General features: G+C 46.9%; 1 protein-coding gene across 1 annotated transcript in view; it reads left to right on the forward strand.

The window, feature by feature from the left end:
• Positions 1 to 18,705, forward strand: part of vnc (GNAT family N-acetyltransferase vnc) — a 130,814-nt gene that overhangs the window by 28,991 nt on the left and 83,118 nt on the right. Inside the window, exon 2 of the mRNA XM_068357049.1 lies at positions 1,505 to 1,644. Within this exon, the coding sequence (XP_068213150.1) occupies positions 1,505 to 1,644 (140 nt within the window). The remainder of the gene's footprint in view (positions 1 to 1,504; positions 1,645 to 18,705) is intronic.

Here is an 18,705-nt window from a genome sequence, read left to right on the forward strand (position 1 = left end):
GGGATGGCTAAGCCCACAGTTCCAGCAGGGGTTGTCCGTGGTTTGTAGTTTGTTCCGTGTCTCGTTGCTTTCCCTTCGAATTGCATCCACGTTGGTATGGCTTGTACTTGTGTTCTCAGAGCTCATCTGTATGGAGCGTAATGATGCCGTGGAGGCCGCAATGGCCTCGTATTCCCGACCTCTCTCTAGAACGTTGCTCACAGCATAGCCCTTCGGTTTAGTTAAGAGTTCTTTCCGAAATTCTTCGAATTGTGTTCGTAGTATGGTCATTTCGATAAGTCGTTCGTTGAGTTCTCTGTCTTCAAACTCGCACTTTGTCGCTTTTTCACGGAGTCTGGCCAGGAATTGACTGATTGTTTCAGCAGGTTTCTGTTTGGTATTTGCAAATTCGAGGCGGTGAACTCGGAAATTTATTTTGACCGTTGCATCAACCTCACTTTCAATAAGCCTCCATATGTTCTGCGGCACACGTTGCTCCTGTTCAGTGAGGCCGCTCGCCAAGATACGCCTCATGCCCTCATCGCCGAGGGCAATTTTGATTTTAGTTGCTTGCTTGCCCGGGTCTGTGACTTCCTGGTCTTCGAGGTATAAGTTCATGCGCGCCTTGAATGCACGAAATGACTCGGCCAGGGGCTGGTGAGCCCAGTCCATACTTGGGCATTTAGGCTGGGCCATGATTGGATTTGGTTTCGAGTGTTACACAATAGATAGATAGTGATTGGATTAATAACACAGTTTACGGTTCACAAAAAGAGACATATAATAAGAGTATGGAAATCATATAATAAGAGTATGGAAATCACTACGAAAATTTGTCACTGGTAGTCGGCACGGTTTTCAGTTTTGTTTACACTGCTGAATGTACGTCGTTGTTTGGCTCATTTTGTGAAGTAGTGCGCGGATAACAATGGCCAAAATACTTGTAAGTACCCTATTCACAACTTTCTTCACTATTCTCACTGTAATCACGGTGCACTAATGTCCATTCTATGCCATATTCTGACGATATAAGTTATGTACGGTTGTTATCTGGGCCGGTATGACAGTCTTTGTTCAGTTGCCGTTGGGTGAAAATGGCGTCATCTGCGGCCGCTGGTAATAAACTTGGGCTGATTATGAGTCCTCTTCTCAGTTATTACGGACAGGAGAGGCATGTAAAGTGTCTCTATGGTCCGGGTTTGTTGATGGAATGGCGTGGGTTGCGTTACCACGCTGCCACCATGATATAATATGCAAGAGGTTGTAGTGATTAAAAGACAGGTCTTGATGGCTTGGGTGCTAGGTAGAGACTGCCCTTTATTCATAGCTACATGGGACTACATGATACCACACATTGTAACATTGAACTAATAAAGCAATACTGCATGTATCAGTGTCAGAATATATATAATTTGTCAAGTAAAACCAAGTTAATCTAAGTGATACAGTATTTCACATACAGTAAACGTTTATGATTAAATGATAAGTTGTTTACAATATTTATCTTTTTTTTTTTTTTTAACAGCCTGAAGACTTAATGCACATGCAGCATTGTAATCTTCTCTGCTTGCCTGAAAACTACCAGATGAAATACTATTTATATCATGGTCTTTCATGGCCCCAACTCTCATATGTTGCTGAGGATGATATGGGACAAATAGTTGGGTAAGTAGTATTCCATTTTGTGTGGTTATTGAAGGAACATTTCCCTATGGCCTAAAAGTAGAAAATAACGACCATCAAGGGCATTGATATAGATCTTGATAAAGCACTGTTGTTACTGAACTGAAATTACTCATTGTAATTTAGCTACAATATTAGATATAAGAGATATAGTAATAATAATAAATGAAAATTTTTGTATAGTTATTTCAATCATCATAACTATAGAATACTTGATATCTGTACTTTTATAGGAAAAATAACCGTTAGGACGCTCAAAATAACAGTTAATGTTTTTATGTTGAACAGATTGAAATAAGTCGCTCTTCATAGTTTATATATAACAGTTTTAAATATTTAACTTAGCCGGTGAATATATAATAGCTGCTGCTCCAGCGGCTCGACAGAAAAACACACAAAAACTCGCGAGCAATCGCTATGAAGGTTGCGGGTGTGCCCACCAGCTCCAACTATTGGCCAGATACCGCATATGCATGTAAACAAGCCTCAATTCTTCTCTGTCGGCCTTAACGACAAGACGTATCACTACTCGCTGTATAACCTGGAGTTTTTTCAACAGACTTGGTGAAGTACTTCATTTTGGTTTGAGCTTTCGCAGTGCAGGTGTTTTTCCTCAACTTAAACTCTTGAACTCTTTTTTGGACAGATTTAATTGTTGATGACTTGGATTATTTTTTGGACTTTCTTTGACTAATTCAAAATGGCTGACGCTTCTCAAATTCCTAGATTTCGTAAGTGTAATGCTAGGGATTGCAATAGGCATCTTCCAAAGGCTTCTCTCGACCCACATACTGTGTGTTCTAATTGTCGGGGTAAAACCTGTCAATTAGGAGATCGGTGTGAGGAATGCGTGGGCCTTTCGGAATTCGATTGGCTCGAATATGACAAGTATTCTCGTAAGCTAGAGAGAGATAGGGTGAGGAGGAGTTCCTCTAGATCAGTAGATTTTTCCTCTCCCCATGCCCCTGAACCTAATCCTTCCCCTGTAGTGGTTGTGCGTGAACCCCCTACTGGCACTCAGGAACCATCAATGCGGGACATGTTACGTGCCATTCATGCTTTGGGTGAAAGAGTTGAGTTGTTAGCTACAGATCGTAATCAACTCATGGCTGACTTTAAAGAGCTAAAGTGTCAGAGTGCCACAGCGGAAAATCGTGGGAAAGTGATTAGTGCGCAAAGTGTTTTCAGTGTTGCGACCGAGGGTTCGTCTGTTCGTGCCTGTCGTTCGCCTAGTCCGAGACCTCTTGCAAGCTCCCAAGCCCAGGGGAGAAGTAATGTCGTACGACTTATGGGTTCGAGAGGCCTTGATCAGCGAACAGACGTTCCCTCTATGGTAACAGGCGTGTCTCATCAAGACCGCCCCTACCATAAGACGAGAGAGACCATTTTCTCCTCGTCATCCGAAGGCTTTTCGCATAAGAAACCGTGGAGCAAGGTTTCAAGGCCCTTGAAGCGAAAGTCGGTCCCTTCAAGACAGGTCCAGCGTCCTGGTTGTAGCCATTGGGACAGCTCTGACCCTTTGCAGTCATCGGAAGACTGCTCGCCGCCTAAGCAGCAACGTTACACAGGCTCAGAGAGTCTTGGTGTAGGCAAGGTTGTGCAGTCTCAGACGTTAACCCCGTCTTTTACCGCACCCATTCCCGTTGATCCTAAATGGGTTTTACTGCAAGACATGCAGATCAAGCTCGCCTCCCTTATGGAAGACTATTCTGCTGAAAAGGTTCACGATGATCCTCGCCGCTTAGCTAATCGAGATCCTGGCCTTCAGCCGCCAAAACGAGCCTTTGCTCGTCCTGTTGACGTTGGCTTTACTAAGTCACGTCAGTCACGCTTTGTAGAGCCTCACTCGATGCAGTCACGTGTTGACTTTCAGCTGCATATGGACGTTCAGCCACTTCCTAATGCTCTTGTTGACGTTCAGGACGTTCGCCAACCAGCGGAGTTGACTTGTTTTGACGCTGAGCGTCAACCACCGCAGTCTAGAGTTGTTTTGACTGCTCAGTCTAGGCAGTCAAAACAGTCTCGAGTTGACGTCGAGTGTCCTCCCGCTCCTGTTGTTGTTGACAGTCAGGCTGTTAAGCAGTTACGTGACGTAGCGTCCTGGACTGCTACTGATGCACCAGTGCGTGTGGACTCTGCGTGTCAAGCATTGCCAACCCCTTTGCTTGTTACTCAGCAGTTGTCGGATGAAGATCCTTCAGATGAGGACGTTGCTGACCCTCATCATGATGATCATCCTTCGGATGTAGACGAACCTAGAACGGTTCCTCCTTCAATGGACTTTAAGAAAGTCATGTTAATTTTCAAGGAGCTTTTTCCCGATCACTTTGTTACCGTTGCTCCTCGTTCGCCACCGTCTGAGTTTGCTCTAGGCTTACCTGCTAACATGCCAGCCTTTACTAAGCTAGTGCTTTCTCGCTCTTCCAAGAGAGCTTTACGACTTTTAGGCGACTGGTTGGATACCAGGAGGAGTTTGGGGAAGACGGCCTTTGCCTTCCCTCCGTCAAAGCTCTCGTCTAGATCGAGCGTCTGGTATGCCACGGGAGAAGTTCTCGGCTTGGGAGTCCCTGCCTCTGCCCAGGGTGACTTCTCAAGCCTCGTAGACTCTCCCCGCCGCCTAGCCATGAGACGCTCGAAGATTAGTTGGTCCTCCTCGGACCTTGACCATCTGCTGAAAGGCGTATACAGGGCCTTTGAAGTTTTCAACTTCCTTGACTGGTCATTAGGAGCTTTAAGTAGGAAAATCTCGTCGGCTGATAGAGATGTTTCCTTACTTATAATGTCATGTATGGATAAAGCCATCCGCGATGGTTCCAATGAGCTCGCCTCCTCTTTTACGTCGGGAGTCTTAAAGAAGCGAGAGTCCCTTTGCTCTTTTCTTTCGGCAGGAGTTACTCCCTGTCAGAGATCAGAACTGCTCTTTGCTCCCTTATCAACGTCTTTGTTTCCGCAACAATTGGTTAAGGACATAGCTTCTTCGCTTGTGCAGAAGGACACCCATGACTTGATGGCGTCCTCTGCTCGCAAAGGGACTCCTTCTACATCCTTTGCTGTAAGACCCAGGATCGAGACTCCGGCATCCAGATTTATCCCGCCCTTTCGTGGCAGAGCTCCCAGCAGGGGAAGTACTCGTGCCGAGGGAAAGAGAGGAAAGAAGAGAGGAGCCAAGTCCTCACGTGGCAGAGTCTGACTGCCCACAGCCTCAGACAGCGGTAGGAGCCAGATTGAAGAGCTTCTGGCAGGCCTGGGAGAAGAGGGGCGCAGACCAACAGTCTGTTCGGTTGCTCAGAGAGGGGTACAAAATTCCGTTTGTACGCAAACCTCCTCTAGTGACAACTCCCATCGACCTCTCTCCCAGGTACCGAGAGGAGTCAAAGAGACAAGCCCTAAACCTAGAAGTGTCTCTGTTGCTGGAGAAGGGAGCGGTGGTGAAAGTCTCGGACCTTCAATCACCGGGGTTTTACAACCGTCTCTTCCTAGTCCCAAAGAAGACAGGAGGTTGGAGACTGGTGCTAGACGTCAGTGCGCTCAACGTTTTTGTTACGAAAACAAAGTTCACTATGGAGACCACGAAGTCAGCCTTAGTAGCGGTCAGAAAGGGAGACTGGATGGTCTCTCTCGACCTACGAGATGCGTACTTCCACATTCCTATACACCCAGATTCCCAACCGTTTCTGAGGTTTGTTTTCAGGAATGTGGTATACCAGTTTCGGGCCCTGTGCTTTGGCCTAAGTCCTGCTCCTCTCGTGTTTACGAGGCTCATGAGGAATGTGGCAAAATTCCTCCATTTATCGGGAATCCGAGCCTCCCTGTACTTGGACGACTGGCTTCTCAGGGCTTCGTCCAGTCATCGCTGTCTGCAGGATCTTCATTGGACGTTGGATCTGACCAAGGAATTGGGACTTTTGGTCAACCTAGAAAAGTCCCAGCTGATTCCATCCCAAACTATACTATATTTAGGGATGGAGATTCGCAGTCCAGTTTTTCGGGCTTTTCCGTCTGCCACCCGAATAGATCAAGCCCTGCTCAAAGTCCAACTAATGTTGAAGAGAGAACGGTGCTCAGTCAGGAATTGGATGAGTCTAGTAGGAACTCTATCATCCCTGGAGCAGTTTGTCTCGCTAGGAAGACTACACCTTCGGCCTCTCCAGTTCCATCTAGCCTTTCACTGGAACAAGGACAAGACGTTAGAGACGGTCTCAATCCCGGTCTCCGAACCAGTAAAGGCATGCCTGAAATGGTGGAACAACAATATCAGTCTGAGAGAGGGACTTTCCCTAGCAGTTCAGAACCCAAACCACGTATTATTCTCAGACGCGTCGGATTTGGGTTGGGGTGCGACCCTGGACTGTCGGGAATGCTCAGGTCTGTGGACCTCAAGTCAGAGGAGCATGCACATCAATGGCAAGGAGCTTTTGGCAGTCCACTTGGCCTTGATGAAATTCGAAAGTCTCCTTCGAAACAAAGTGGTAGAGGTCAACTCCGACAATACCACAGCTTTGGCGTACATCTCCAAGCAAGGAGGCACACACTCCCTCACGCTGTACGAGATCGCAAGGGACCTGCTCATTTGGTCAAGAGATCGAGACATCTCCCTGTTAACGAGGTTTATCCAGGGCGACTTGAACGTCTTGGCAGACTGTCTCAGTCGGAGGGGTCAGGTGATACCCACGGAATGGACCCTCCACAAGGACGTGTGCAAGAGTCTTTGGGCCACTTGGGGTCAACCCACCATAGACCTCTTTGCCACCTCGATGACCAAGAGGCTTCCAATCTATTGCTCTCTAGTCCCAGACCCAGCAGCAATACACATAGACGCATTTCTCCTAGATTGGTCTCATCTGGACTTATATGCATTCCCACCATTCAAGATTGTCAACAAGGTACTGCAGAAGTTCGCCTCTCACGAAGGGACAAGGTTGACGTTGGTTGCTCCCCTCTGGCCCGCGAGAGAGTGGTTCACCGAGGTACTTCAATGGCTGGTAGACTTTCCAAGAAGTCTTCCTCTAAGGGTAGATCTATTACGTCAGCCCCACGTAAAGAATGTCCATCAAAGCCTCCCTGCTCTTCATCTGACTGCCTTCAGACTATCGAAAGACTCTCAAGAGCTCGAGGCTTTTCGAAGGAGGCAGCCAGTGCGATTGCAAGAGCGAGGAGAGCTTCTACCATTAGAGTATACCAGTCGAAGTGGGAAGTCTTTCGAGACTGGTGCAAGTCAGCATCTGTGTCCTCGTCCAGTACCTCTGTAGCCCAATCGCAGATTTTCTTTTACATCTGAGAAATGTTCGCTCCCTCTCAGCTCCCACGATTAAGGGCTACAGGAGCATGTTGGCTTCGGTCTTTCGGCATAGAGGCTTAGATCTTTCCAACAATAAAGATCTCCAAGATCTCCTTAAGTCTTTCGAGACCTCTAAGGAACGTCGTTTGGCAACTCCTGGATGGAACTTAGACGTGGTCCTAAGGTTCCTCATGTCAGACAGGTTTGAGCCATTACATTCAGCCTCCCTGAAGGATCTCACCCTCAAGACACTTTTCCTAGTGTGCTTGGCTTCGGCTAAAAGGGTCAGTGAACTTCATGCCTTCAGTAAGAACATCGGCTTTTCTACAGAAAAAGCCACTTGTTCGCTTCAACTTGGTTTCCTGGCCAAAAATGAACTGCCTTCTCGTCCTTGGCCTAAATCTTTTGATATTCCTTGCTTATCAGAGATCGTAGGCAACGAACTGGAAAGAGTGTTATGTCCTGTTAGAGCTCTTAAGTTCTATTTAGCTCGTACTAAGTCCTTACGAGGTAGATCTGAGGCATTATGGTGCTCTGTTAAGAAACCATCATTGCCTATGTCAAAGAATGCTTTGTCATATTTTATCAGATTTTTAATACGAGAAGCTCATTCTCACTTGAATGAGAAAGACCGATGTTTGCTTAAGGTTAAGACGCACGAAGTAAGAGCTATAGCAACCTCCGTGGCCTTCAAGCAAAATAGATCTCTGCAAAGTATTATGGACGCGACTTTTTGGAGAAGCAAGTCAGTGTTCGCGTCATTTTACTTAAAAGATGTCCAGACTCTTTACGAGGACTGCTACACACTGGGTCCATTCGTTGCAGCGAGTGCAGTAGTGGGTGAGGGTTCTACCACTACATTACCCTAATTCCAATATCCTTTTTAATCTGTCTCTTGAAATGTTTTTAATATTGTTTTTTAAATATTTAACTTAGCCGGTGAATATATAGCTGCAACTCTGTTGCTCGACAGACAAAAAACTGTACAAAAAAACTCGCCAGCGATCGCTATACAGGTTGCGGGTGTGCCCATCAGCGCCAACTGTCGGCCAGATACCAAACTCCATGTAAACAGACTCAATTTTCTCTCTGTCGACGTGTCGACAAGACGTACTTTACTCGCTGTTGAAACCTGGAGTTTTTCCCATCATCTTTGGTGAAGTACTATATTCTGGTTTGAGCTTTCGCAGTGCAGGTGTTTTATCTTCATCTTAAATCTTGAACTCGTTTTGGATAGATTTAATTTTTGGTGACAAAGAGAGTATGGACTTTCTTTGACTTTTAAATGGCCGACCCTTCCCTTAGACGGAAGTGTGTTTAGGCTTTTAGTAATTATCTTATCGCGTTATAAATTAATTATAGATTTTCCTCTTCGATTAACTTTCCATTTATAATAAACATAAAAAATAAATTTTAATGTTTTGTTTATATGCGACCTTTCCTGAGAGTAGGCGGTCCTAACTTGGAAACCGAAGTTAATCAACGTTGAGCCCTTTAAATCGTAAATAGCTTTTAAAGAGCTAAGGATTTAAAACTTTTTAAATGAATATTTTTAATAGATATTTTATGAAAGATTTTCTTTGAATAATCTTCGTACTGTTTTCAAAGATGAACTAACGTTAAAGTTTATTTATGCTACGCAGTTTGCGCTCTATCGTTACGATAGAGAGAGAGTGTATCACGGTTTCACTTTGCAGAAAGAGTAAATCGATTCTGACGTTTTGTTCATTCTTCTTTCAAAGCTTAAATGTTTTAAATTCTATTTTAAAGGAACTTTTTAATTGAAAAACCTTTCAGTTTTTTCCTTTGGTCAAATAACATGTTTTTTTGACGAAACGTAATTGGGCTCTTCTCTTAGGTGCGAAATCAAGAGAGAAAGAGAGAGAGAGATAAGAGACGGAGGGAGAGAGAGGAGAGAAAACGTTCCGTTCAAGCGGGTAACGTTGTTCTCGAGTTACTCTCGTCCCTAGTCTCTGTACGGGGAGAAAGGATAAAACGTTTTTAGTTTTACTCTCGTCCCCAGGCAATGTACGGTGAGAGATTGAAAACGTAGTTTTGAATGAACTAGTGTTTATTCTCTTCCCCAACCACTGAATCTTAAAAGATGTTTACTGTTTTTTTTGCTGGTATTAATGTGCTTGCATTATACGCCTGATTTCGCATTTACTACCTTTTGATGAGGGTAGAATTGCGTGCTTCAGGTAGAAATCAGTAAAAGTTTCGATTTCAGTGAAATAAGTGCAAAACAGAAAATCGTAGTGATAAAGTGATATTGCGCAAAGTGTTACAGTGTTGCGTCCGAGGGTTCGTCTGTTCGTGCCTGTCGTTCACCTAGTCCGGGACCTCTTGCAAGCTCCCAAGCCCAGGGGAGAAGTAATGTCATACGACTTATGGGTTCGAGAGGCCTTGATCAGCGAACAGACGTTTCCCTCTATGGTATCGGGTGTATCTTACCAAGATCTCCCCTACCATAAGGCGAGAGAGACGTTTTTCTCCTCGTCATCCGAAGGCTTTTCGCATAAGAAACCTGTAACAAGGTTTCGAGACTCTTAAGCGAAAGTCAGTCCTTTCAGGACAGGTCCAGCATCCTGGTTGCAGCCATTAGGACAGCTCTGACCCTATGCAGTCATCGGAAAACTGCTCGCCGCCTAACAAAAGCGTAACACAGACTCCGAGAGTCTTTTTTGTTGGCAAAGTGTTGCGGTCACAGACGTTACCCTCGTCTCTTACCGCAACCATTTCCGTTGATCCTTAATGGGTTGTACGGCAAGACATGCAGAATATGCTTGCCTCCCTTATGGAAGACTATTCTGCCGATTAGTCCGTTGAGTCTAGCCGTTTATCTCATCGATATCCTGGCTTTCAGCCAACCTAACGTTCCTTTGTGCATCCTGTTGACGTTGGCGTAGCTAAGTCACGTCAGTCAGGTTGTTTAGAACCACACTCGATGCGGTCTCGTGTGGATTTTCAGCCACATTTGGACGTTAGGCCACTTGCTGATGCTCCTGTTGACGTTCAGGACGTTCGCTAACAATCGGAGTTGACTTGTTTTGACGCTGTGCGTCAACCTCCGCATTCTAGAGTTGTTTTGACTGCTCAGTCTAGGCAGTCAAAGCAGTCTCGAGTGGACGCTGTGCGTCCTCACGCACCTGTTGTTGTTGACAGTTCAGTTGTTGACAGTTCAGTTGTTGACAGTTCACAGACTGTCAAGCAGTTACATGACGATGCGTCCTGGTCCGCTACTAATGCACCAGTGTGTGTGGACTCTGCTTGTAAAGCATTGCCACCACGGTAGGTCTCTCCCTTGCTTGAGACTCAGCTTTTATCGGACAAGGTTCCTTTAGATGAGGAAGTTGCTGTTCCCCCTCCTACTGATATTCCCTTGAGGACTCTGTCAGACGGAGAGGAGCCTAAAGCTGCTTAGCCCTCTATGGACTTTAATTAAATCATGCTGATTTTTAAGGATCTTTGTCCGGATCTTTTTGTAACTGCTGCTCCTCGTTCGCCTAAACGTCAGAGCTTACACTAGGCCTAGCTACTTCGAAGCCGTTGTTTATAAGCTAGTGCTCTCTCGCTCTCCTAGAGAGCTTTACGTCTGCTAGGCGACTGGTTTATCACCAGGAGGAGTTTGGGGGATACAGCCTTTGCTTTCCCTTCTTTTAAACTGGCTTATAGAGCGAGAGTCTGATATGACACGAGAGAAGTTCTCGGCTTGGGAGTTCCTGCCTCTGCCCAGATAGACTTCTCAAATCTCGTAGACTCTCCCTGGCACCTGGCCAGGAGACGCTCCAAGTTTTTTACAGGTCAACTTCACAGCTGTTTTCGAGCCTTTGAAGTTTTGCTGTACAATTATGTCATGCATAAACAAGGCTTTCAGGGATGGAAAGCGGTACCGCCTCAGTCGCTAACCCCGTCTGTTGCCGCACCTGCTCCCGTAGACCCTAAATGGGCTTTGCTGCAAGACATGCATTCCAAGCTTGCGTCCTTGATAGAGGACTTTAATGCGGAGAAGGTTGCTGCCGAACCTTCTGGCCAACAACCTTCCAACCGGTCGGTTGTGCGTCCTGTTGACGCTGAGGTAACCTTCTCGCGTCTACCAGTTGAGGTGGTTCCTCCACCGATGCGACCCAGTGTGGGTTGCCAGCCGCACGTTCTCGGAGGTGGTTGTTGACGTTCAGGACGTTCAACAACCATCAGAGGTGACTTGTTTTGACGCGGTGCGTCAACCTCAGCAACCCGGTATGGTGTTGACTGCACAACCCAGACGCTCTAGACAGTCTCGGGTGGACGCTGTGCTTCCTCGCGCACCCATGGTTGTTGACAGTTCACAGACTGTGCAGCAATTCCATGACGTTGCGTCCGGCTCCGTCACGCATGCACCAGTGCGACCGGACTCAGCGAGCCAGACGTTGCCCACTCCGTTGCCGTTTCCTCATCAGTTTTCGGATGAGGAACCCTCTGATGAGGACGTTGCTGAACAACAAGACGATCAGCCCCCAGAATAGATCAAGCCCTGCTATCCATCCAGAAGATGCTGAAGAAGGAACGCTGCTCAGTCAGGCTGTGGATGAGTCTGGTGGGGACGCTGTCATCCCTGGAACAGTTTGTATCACTAGGAAGACTACACCTCCGTCCTCTTCAATACCATCTGGCTTTTCACTGGAAAAAGGACAAGACGCTAGAAGCGGTCTCGATCCCGATTTCCGGAAAGATAAAGTCTTGTCTGACTTGGTGGAAGGACAATATCAACCTAAGAGAGGGTCTTCCCCTGGCTGTTCAGACTCCCCACCACGTTCTCTTCTCGGACGCATCGGACTTGGGCTGGGGCGCGACACTGGACGGTCGGGAATGCTCAGGTCTGTGGAACTCGAGTCAGAGGAGCATGCATATCAACTGCAAGGAGCTGTTGGCAGTTCATCTGGCCTTGAAAAGCTTCGAGTATCTCCTTCGAGGCAAAGTGGTGGAAGTAAACTCGGACAACACCACGGCCTTGGCGTACATCTCCAAACAAGGAGGTACCCACTCACTGACGTTGTACGAGATCGCAAGGGACCTGCTCATCTGGTCAAAGGTCAAGACATCTCCCTAGTAACGAGGTTCATCCAAGGCGACTTGAACGTCATAGCAGATTGTCTCAGTCGGAAAGGGCAAGTAATTCCAACCGAATGGACCCTCCACAAGGATGTGTGCAAGAGACTTTGGGCCACTTGGGGTAAACCATCCATAGATCTCTTTGAAACCTCGCTGACCAAGAGGCTTCCAATCTATTGCTCTCCAGTCCCGGACCCAGCAGCAATACATATAGATGCTTTCCTCCTAGATTGGTCACATCTGGATCTCTACGCATTCCCACCGTTCAAGATTGTCAACAAGGTACTGCAGAAGTTCGCCTCTCACGAAGGGACAAGGTTGACGTTAGTTGCTCCCCTCTGGCCCGCGAGAGAATGGTTCACCGAGATACTTCGATGGTTAGTAGACGTTCCCAGAAGTCTTCCTCTAAGGGTAGACCTTCTACGTCAGCCACACGTAAAGAAGGTACTCCAAAGCCTCCACGCTCTTCGTCTGACTGCCTTCAGACTATCGAAAGACTCTCGAGAGCTAGAGGCTTTTCGGAGGAGGCAGCCAGTGCGATTGCTAGAGCAAGGAGAGCGTCTTCCATTAGAGTCTACCAATCGAAGTGGGAGGTCTTCCGAGACTGGTGCAAGTCAGTTTCTGTATCCTCGACCAGTACCTCTGTAGCTCAAATAGCTGATTTTCTCTTACCTGAGAAAAGGACGATCCCCTTCAGCTCCCACTATCAAGGGCTACAGAAGCATGTTGGCATCGGTCTTCCGGCATAGAGGCTTAGATCTTTCCAACATAAAGATCTGCAAGACCTCCTTAAGTCTTTTGAGACCACCAAGGAGCGTCGTTTGGCTACCCCTGGATGGAATTTAGACGTGGTACTAAGATTCCTCATGTCAGACAGGTTGGAGCCGTTACAATCAGCCTCCCTGAAAGATCTCACTCTTAAGACTCTTTTCCTGGTATGCTTAGCCTCGGCTAAAAGAGTCAGTGAGATTCATGCCTTCAGCAAGAACATCGGATTTTCGTCGGAAAAAGCCACTTGTTCGCTGCAACTTGGTTTTCTAGCCAAAAATGAGCTGCCTTCTCGGCCTTGGCCTAAATCTTTTGATATTCCCAGCTTATCGGAGATCATAGGCAATGAACTAGAAAGAGTCTTATGCCCTGTTAGAGCTCTTAAGTTCTATTTAAAGCGTACTAAACCTTTACGAGGCCAATCTGAAGCTTTATGGTGTTCAGTTAAGAAACCATCCTTGCCTATGTCAAGAATGCTTGGTCAGACTTTATCAGATTGTTAATACGAGAAGCTCATTCACATCTGAGTGAGGAAGACCGAACTTTGCTTAAGGTGAAGACGCACGAAGTTAGAGCTGTAACAACTTCCGTGGCCTTTAAGCAAAATATATCTCTGCAAAGTATAATGGACGCAACCTATTGGAGAAGCAAGTCAGTGTTCGCGTCATTTTACTTGAAAGATGTCCAGTCTCTTTACGAGAACTGCTACACTCTGGGACCATTCGTAGCAGCGAGTGCAGTAGTGGGTGAGGGCTCAACCACTACAATTCCCTAATTCCATATCCTTTTAATCTGTCTCTTGAAATGTTGTTTTTTATGGGTTGTCCGGAAGGCTAAGAAGCCTTTCGCATCCTGGTTGATTTGGCGGGTGGTCAAAGTCATTTCTTGAGAGCGCCCAGATTAGGGGTTTGATGAGGTCCTGTTGTATGGGTTGCAGCCCTTGATACTTCAGCTCCTAGGGGTCTGTCAGCATCCTAAGAGGATCGCGAGGCTCCGTAAGGAAGACGTACTTATAAGGCAGAGTAATCGTCTAAGTCGACTTCCTTACCAGGTACCTATTTATTTTGTTTTTGTTATTTTGATAACTTCTAAAATGAAATAAAAACTCTTAGCTCATAAGATGTAAACATATTTAACTGGTCTCTACCCACCACCCTGGGTGTGAATCAGCTATATATTCACCGGCTAAGTTAAATATTTAAAAATGATATTTTAATTATAAAATAAATTTTTGAATATACTTACCCGGTGAATATAAATTAAACGACCCTCCCTTCCTCCCCAATAGAGACGCAGTGCGATGAGGAGAAAATTGAGTCTTTGTTTACATGGAGTTTGGTATCTGGCCGACAGTTGGCGCTGATGGGCACACCCGCAACCTGTATAGTGATCGCTGGCGAGTTTTTTTGTACAGTTTTTTGTCTGTCGAGCAACAGAGTTGCAGCTATATATTCACCGGGTAAGTATATTCAAAAATTTATTTTATAATTAAAATATCATTTTTGGGTTGTACGGAAGGCTAAGAAGCCTTTCGCATCCTGGTTGATTTGGCGGGTGGTCAAAGTCATTTCTTGAGAGCGCCCAGATTAGGGGTTTGATGAGGTCCTGTTGTATGAGTTGCAGCCCTTGATACTTCAGCTCCTGGGAGTCTTTCAGCATCCTTAGAGGATCGATGGGCTTCGTGAGGAAGACAGACTTACAAGGCAGAGTAATCGTCTAAGTCAACTTCCTTACCAGGTACCTATATATTTGGGTTTTGTTATATTATAACTGTCAAAAACTCTAAGCATATACGCTCTAAACTTAATTAACTCTGGTCTCTACCCACCACCTTGGGTGTGAATCAGCTATTATATATTCACCGGCTAGGTTAAATATTTAAAAATGATATTTTAATTATAAAATAAATTTTTGAATATACTTACCCGGTGAATATATAAATTAAAGGCCCTCCCTTCCTCCCCAATAGAGACGCAGCGGTACGAGAAGAATTGAGGCTTGTTTACATGCATATGCGGTATCTGGCCGATAGTTGGCGCTGGTGGGCACACCCGCAACCTTCATAGCGATCGCTCGCGAGTTTTTGTGTGTTTTTCTGTCGAGCCGCTGGAGCAGCAGCTATTATATATTCACCAGGTAAGTATATTCAAAAATTTATTTTATAATTAAAATATCATATTTATTTTATTGTTGTTAATGATCTTAAGGTATTTTGTACTTTTTTTATTATTCTCATACATAGTTTTTGGTCCGTAACTGTAATACAAACCAACGCTATTTATAGGGGTATTACTTATGAAGAAGCCAAAAGGATGAGCCATTAGATTTTTAGCGAGGATTAACCACCCATACAGCTAGTTAGCAGGGGGATGGGGGTTAGTACCTACCCCTCACACCCACACACCTGTGACTGTAACTCACTTTGCTTTTGGCTCGGATGGGGAACAGTTGTTACTGCTCTTCCTCCTCACCAATATTTTGGACTGCCATTATGATTAATCTTTATGTGCTATTTTTTACAATTTGTGTGTGTGTGCCTATCTTGCCATCATGCGTACTTGCCCTGGGCCTAATGGCCTTTCCTGCAGTACGTTTGTGTCTGCAGTGGACACCGACCCCCACCGATTGTGTCCGATTTGCAGGGGGTAATTATGTAACCAAGACAATAAGTGTTTGGAGTGTTGAGAGTGATTTGGCTGCCAATGGGAAAGGTTTAGGTGACGGCAAATAAAGAAGTCTAAAAGGGATTCTTCTCCTTCGAGGGTTTCCTCGAAGCAGAAGAAACCCAGCTTCTTCTTTGGCCCCCCCGACCTTTTTCCGAAACTTCTTTTTGACCGGCTTCCTCCGGGGAGCCGTGGAGCAGTAGTGAAGGCCCTTTAACTCCTGGACAACCTCAGTTCTCGAGAGACAGTGCTTCCCCTAACGAAACTGCCCCGCCTCTTCCCCCGGGGCAATCCTTAACTATGTTTTCTATTTCACAGGTATGGCCGTCCCTGGGATTGCCCAGTCTGCCGTCCAAGGAGGTGTTGGTGCAGCTCCTTCAGCAAGAGGAGGAGATGCAGCAGTCCTCTGCTTCGGAGGTTGACTCGATGACATTTCTCAGTGTCGACCTTCTTTCTTCTGCTGTTGACTCCGTGCCTGCTGCTTTGATGTCAGGATGCCAGAGAACTTCAAAATTAAATCAAATCCGTGCCTGCTGCTGCTTCTTCTTCTGTCTGCTGCCGCCAAGGACTGTGCTCCCCCCCTCCTGATCATCCTTCGGGGATTAAGCAAAGTCCAAGGCATGTCTCTCCTGCGGGTGATCACCTCTCTCGTTTATGAGAGAGACCACCCACAGAGACTTCTCTTCGAAAGCCAGAGGATGATTAGCCCTCCCTTTGCAGAATTCTGCCTTTGCCGAGTTTGTCCTCCTCTCCGCCTGAAACGTGCTGTTTCACCTGTGAAGAGATGTGTGTTTGGCTCGTCAGTGTCGTTATCTGAGCGATATCTTTGGAGGATCTGCGTGCTACGAGTTTTCCTGGTTATCAACCCTCGCCTGTTTCTCCGGACTTGCCGCGGTCTCATCGTTCACCTGCTCTGCTGCATTCGACAGACCACCCTGCCTCTCCTTTTGCTCACCTACAAACTCCAGTTCGTGGCTCACCAGCTTGTTCCAGCCTCCCTGTTGTTTCGCCGAGTCGCCGAAAAGCTGCTCGTCAATCGCTGACAAAGATCCGCTTGCAACCTTCCCCAGCAGCTGATTCTCTTTACAAGAGTCACTGCCCGTCTTGACAGCCTTTGACTCCCCGATCTCTGATCTCCGGCTCACAGATCGACGACTCGCCGATTGCTGACTTGCTGATCACACCGATCGCTGACTCACCGATTGTCAGCTGCTGACAACTCTCCATCGCGTCAGCTCTCGCCAGCTCATCAACCTTCTGCTCTGTCTCAACCCCCTTGTCGTTCTCCAATGACTCGCCACTCCACCGGAGATGAGGGAAAACGACACCAGTCTCGTACAGACCGTCGTTCGTCTTCCTCTCGATTGCCGAAACGATCAGCTGATGATTGGAAAGATTCTATCCATCGGTAGACAGCTGTGCGACAGCACAGCGTCAGCAGACCATCGTGTCCGACGGGGAGACTGAAAAAGGGTAAGCTTCAGGATTTTAAGATCGTGAAGATCCCCCATCACAGCCGGTCCTGTTCTCTGGGAAGGGGTCGGTATCACCACAGCCTGCCCCGAAGACTGTCTTGGCAGAAAATAGGGCTCTTTTTCAGAGGTTCTCTTCGTTGTTCTCTTCAGGGGAACATTCCGACAGCGCCGCTATCGGACAGTAACCATGGTTTGGACCTTTGGTGAGAGCTGTTACCCAGGCTTTTGCCTCAGGCTTCCCTACAGCTCCCTCTTCAAAGACTCCCAGGATCCTTCTGGAGGAGTCTTCCTCTCCATCTTCGGACCCAAAGCGAAGATCCATGATGGTTCCATCTCAGCACAAAACTTCAGTTTCTACCTCCCTCCTGAAGTGGAAAAGAGAGGCCCTGAGGAAGTAGCCTCATCTAGGGTCAAGCTGACTGCTGTCAGGATGTCCAAGGGAAGGGTTAGTGTTGTCCTACCAGCTGCCCCTTCCCCTCAGGCATGCCCATGGGTTTGAGTCGACCTCTCCTGAGGAAGAGTATTTAGAAGACTCCTTTCATCTCTCTCTCATTGAAGAGGTCCCATGAGAGAATAGTCTCCAGACACATGGAGGATGCGATCCCTCCCTCTACGAGTGTCCAGCAGAGTGTCATCCCTGCAAAACCTTCCATCTGAGAGACTTTCTTCCCTCTGAGGAAGGAGTTTAAAGACTCAAAAAACAATGCCTAAATCCTCTTCAAGGATAACGAGATCCTCTAGAGGTGTTCAGACAATCAACTTCCAGCCAACACAGTGACAGCCACGACCCACCTGAGATGATGTCTCGTGGGTGGAAGACTTTAAACCAGCTGTCAGTCCTTCAGAACCGGAGCATGCCTTCTGTCAGGTCTTAACCTGCATGAGGACCCTCAATGGGTTGTCAGACCCGGCGATGGCTCCTCAGGAGGGCAAGGACACAGTCCTGGACCGTGTCTATGGAACTCAAAAACCTCCCAAGCCCAGTGCAGCCCTGCCCTGGTCCCAGGGGCTGAAGAGTGCCCGAAGGGAGGTGTCTGCCCAGCTCTCCGACTCCTAGAGTTCCCTTCGCTCAGGCTCGTCCTCAAAGCACCTGCCACCTCCGGGTGTGCAGTAGAGGAGATATTATGTGGTCCTTGACAAACCTCTTCCGTCTCTTTTTCTACATCATTCCTCAGAGGAACTAATGAAGGGGATCTCTCTAGAGAGACTCTCTGGACTCCAAGTTTCCTTCTCACCATCGGAGATCCTCAATCAGGAGAAAGTGGCGTAGTACTCCATGCAGGCTACTTCGTGGCTTGATCTCTGGTTCGGGTCAGCGGGTAACTTGGTGTGAACTGAGAATTTGTCCAAGGAAAGCACCAGAAAGGCAGTGGAGACCTGTCTCCTATCGGGTATTCAAACTATCGAGTTTCTTGCCCATCAGTTAGTCAACCTATTGGCAAACACCATCGTGAAGCGCAGAAATTCGATGGTTATAAGTACCCAATTGTGAGATAGTGAAAGTCTGGAACTCCTCCCTTGAGGGTTCCTCTCTGTTCGAGCTGGGAAATGTTGTGGAGAGATGGAGGAAGTCTCACCAAGATTCCCTCCTTCATAGGCCGTTGACATCCAGGCTCTATAGACTACCTTCTCTCCCGCAGAATAAACAGTCGAAGCCGGCAACGAGCAGGACTGCAGTTCCAGACAACAAGGTGTCCAAGAAGCCCTTTCCTGTCGAAGACAGGAAAGGCCTTAAGTCCTCCCATGTAGGGAAACACCCTAGTGGTTG

The sequence above is a fragment of the Palaemon carinicauda genome, chromosome 33 (genome assembly GCF_036898095.1).
Source record: "Palaemon carinicauda isolate YSFRI2023 chromosome 33, ASM3689809v2, whole genome shotgun sequence".
Taxonomy (NCBI): Eukaryota; Metazoa; Arthropoda; class Malacostraca; order Decapoda; family Palaemonidae; genus Palaemon; species Palaemon carinicauda.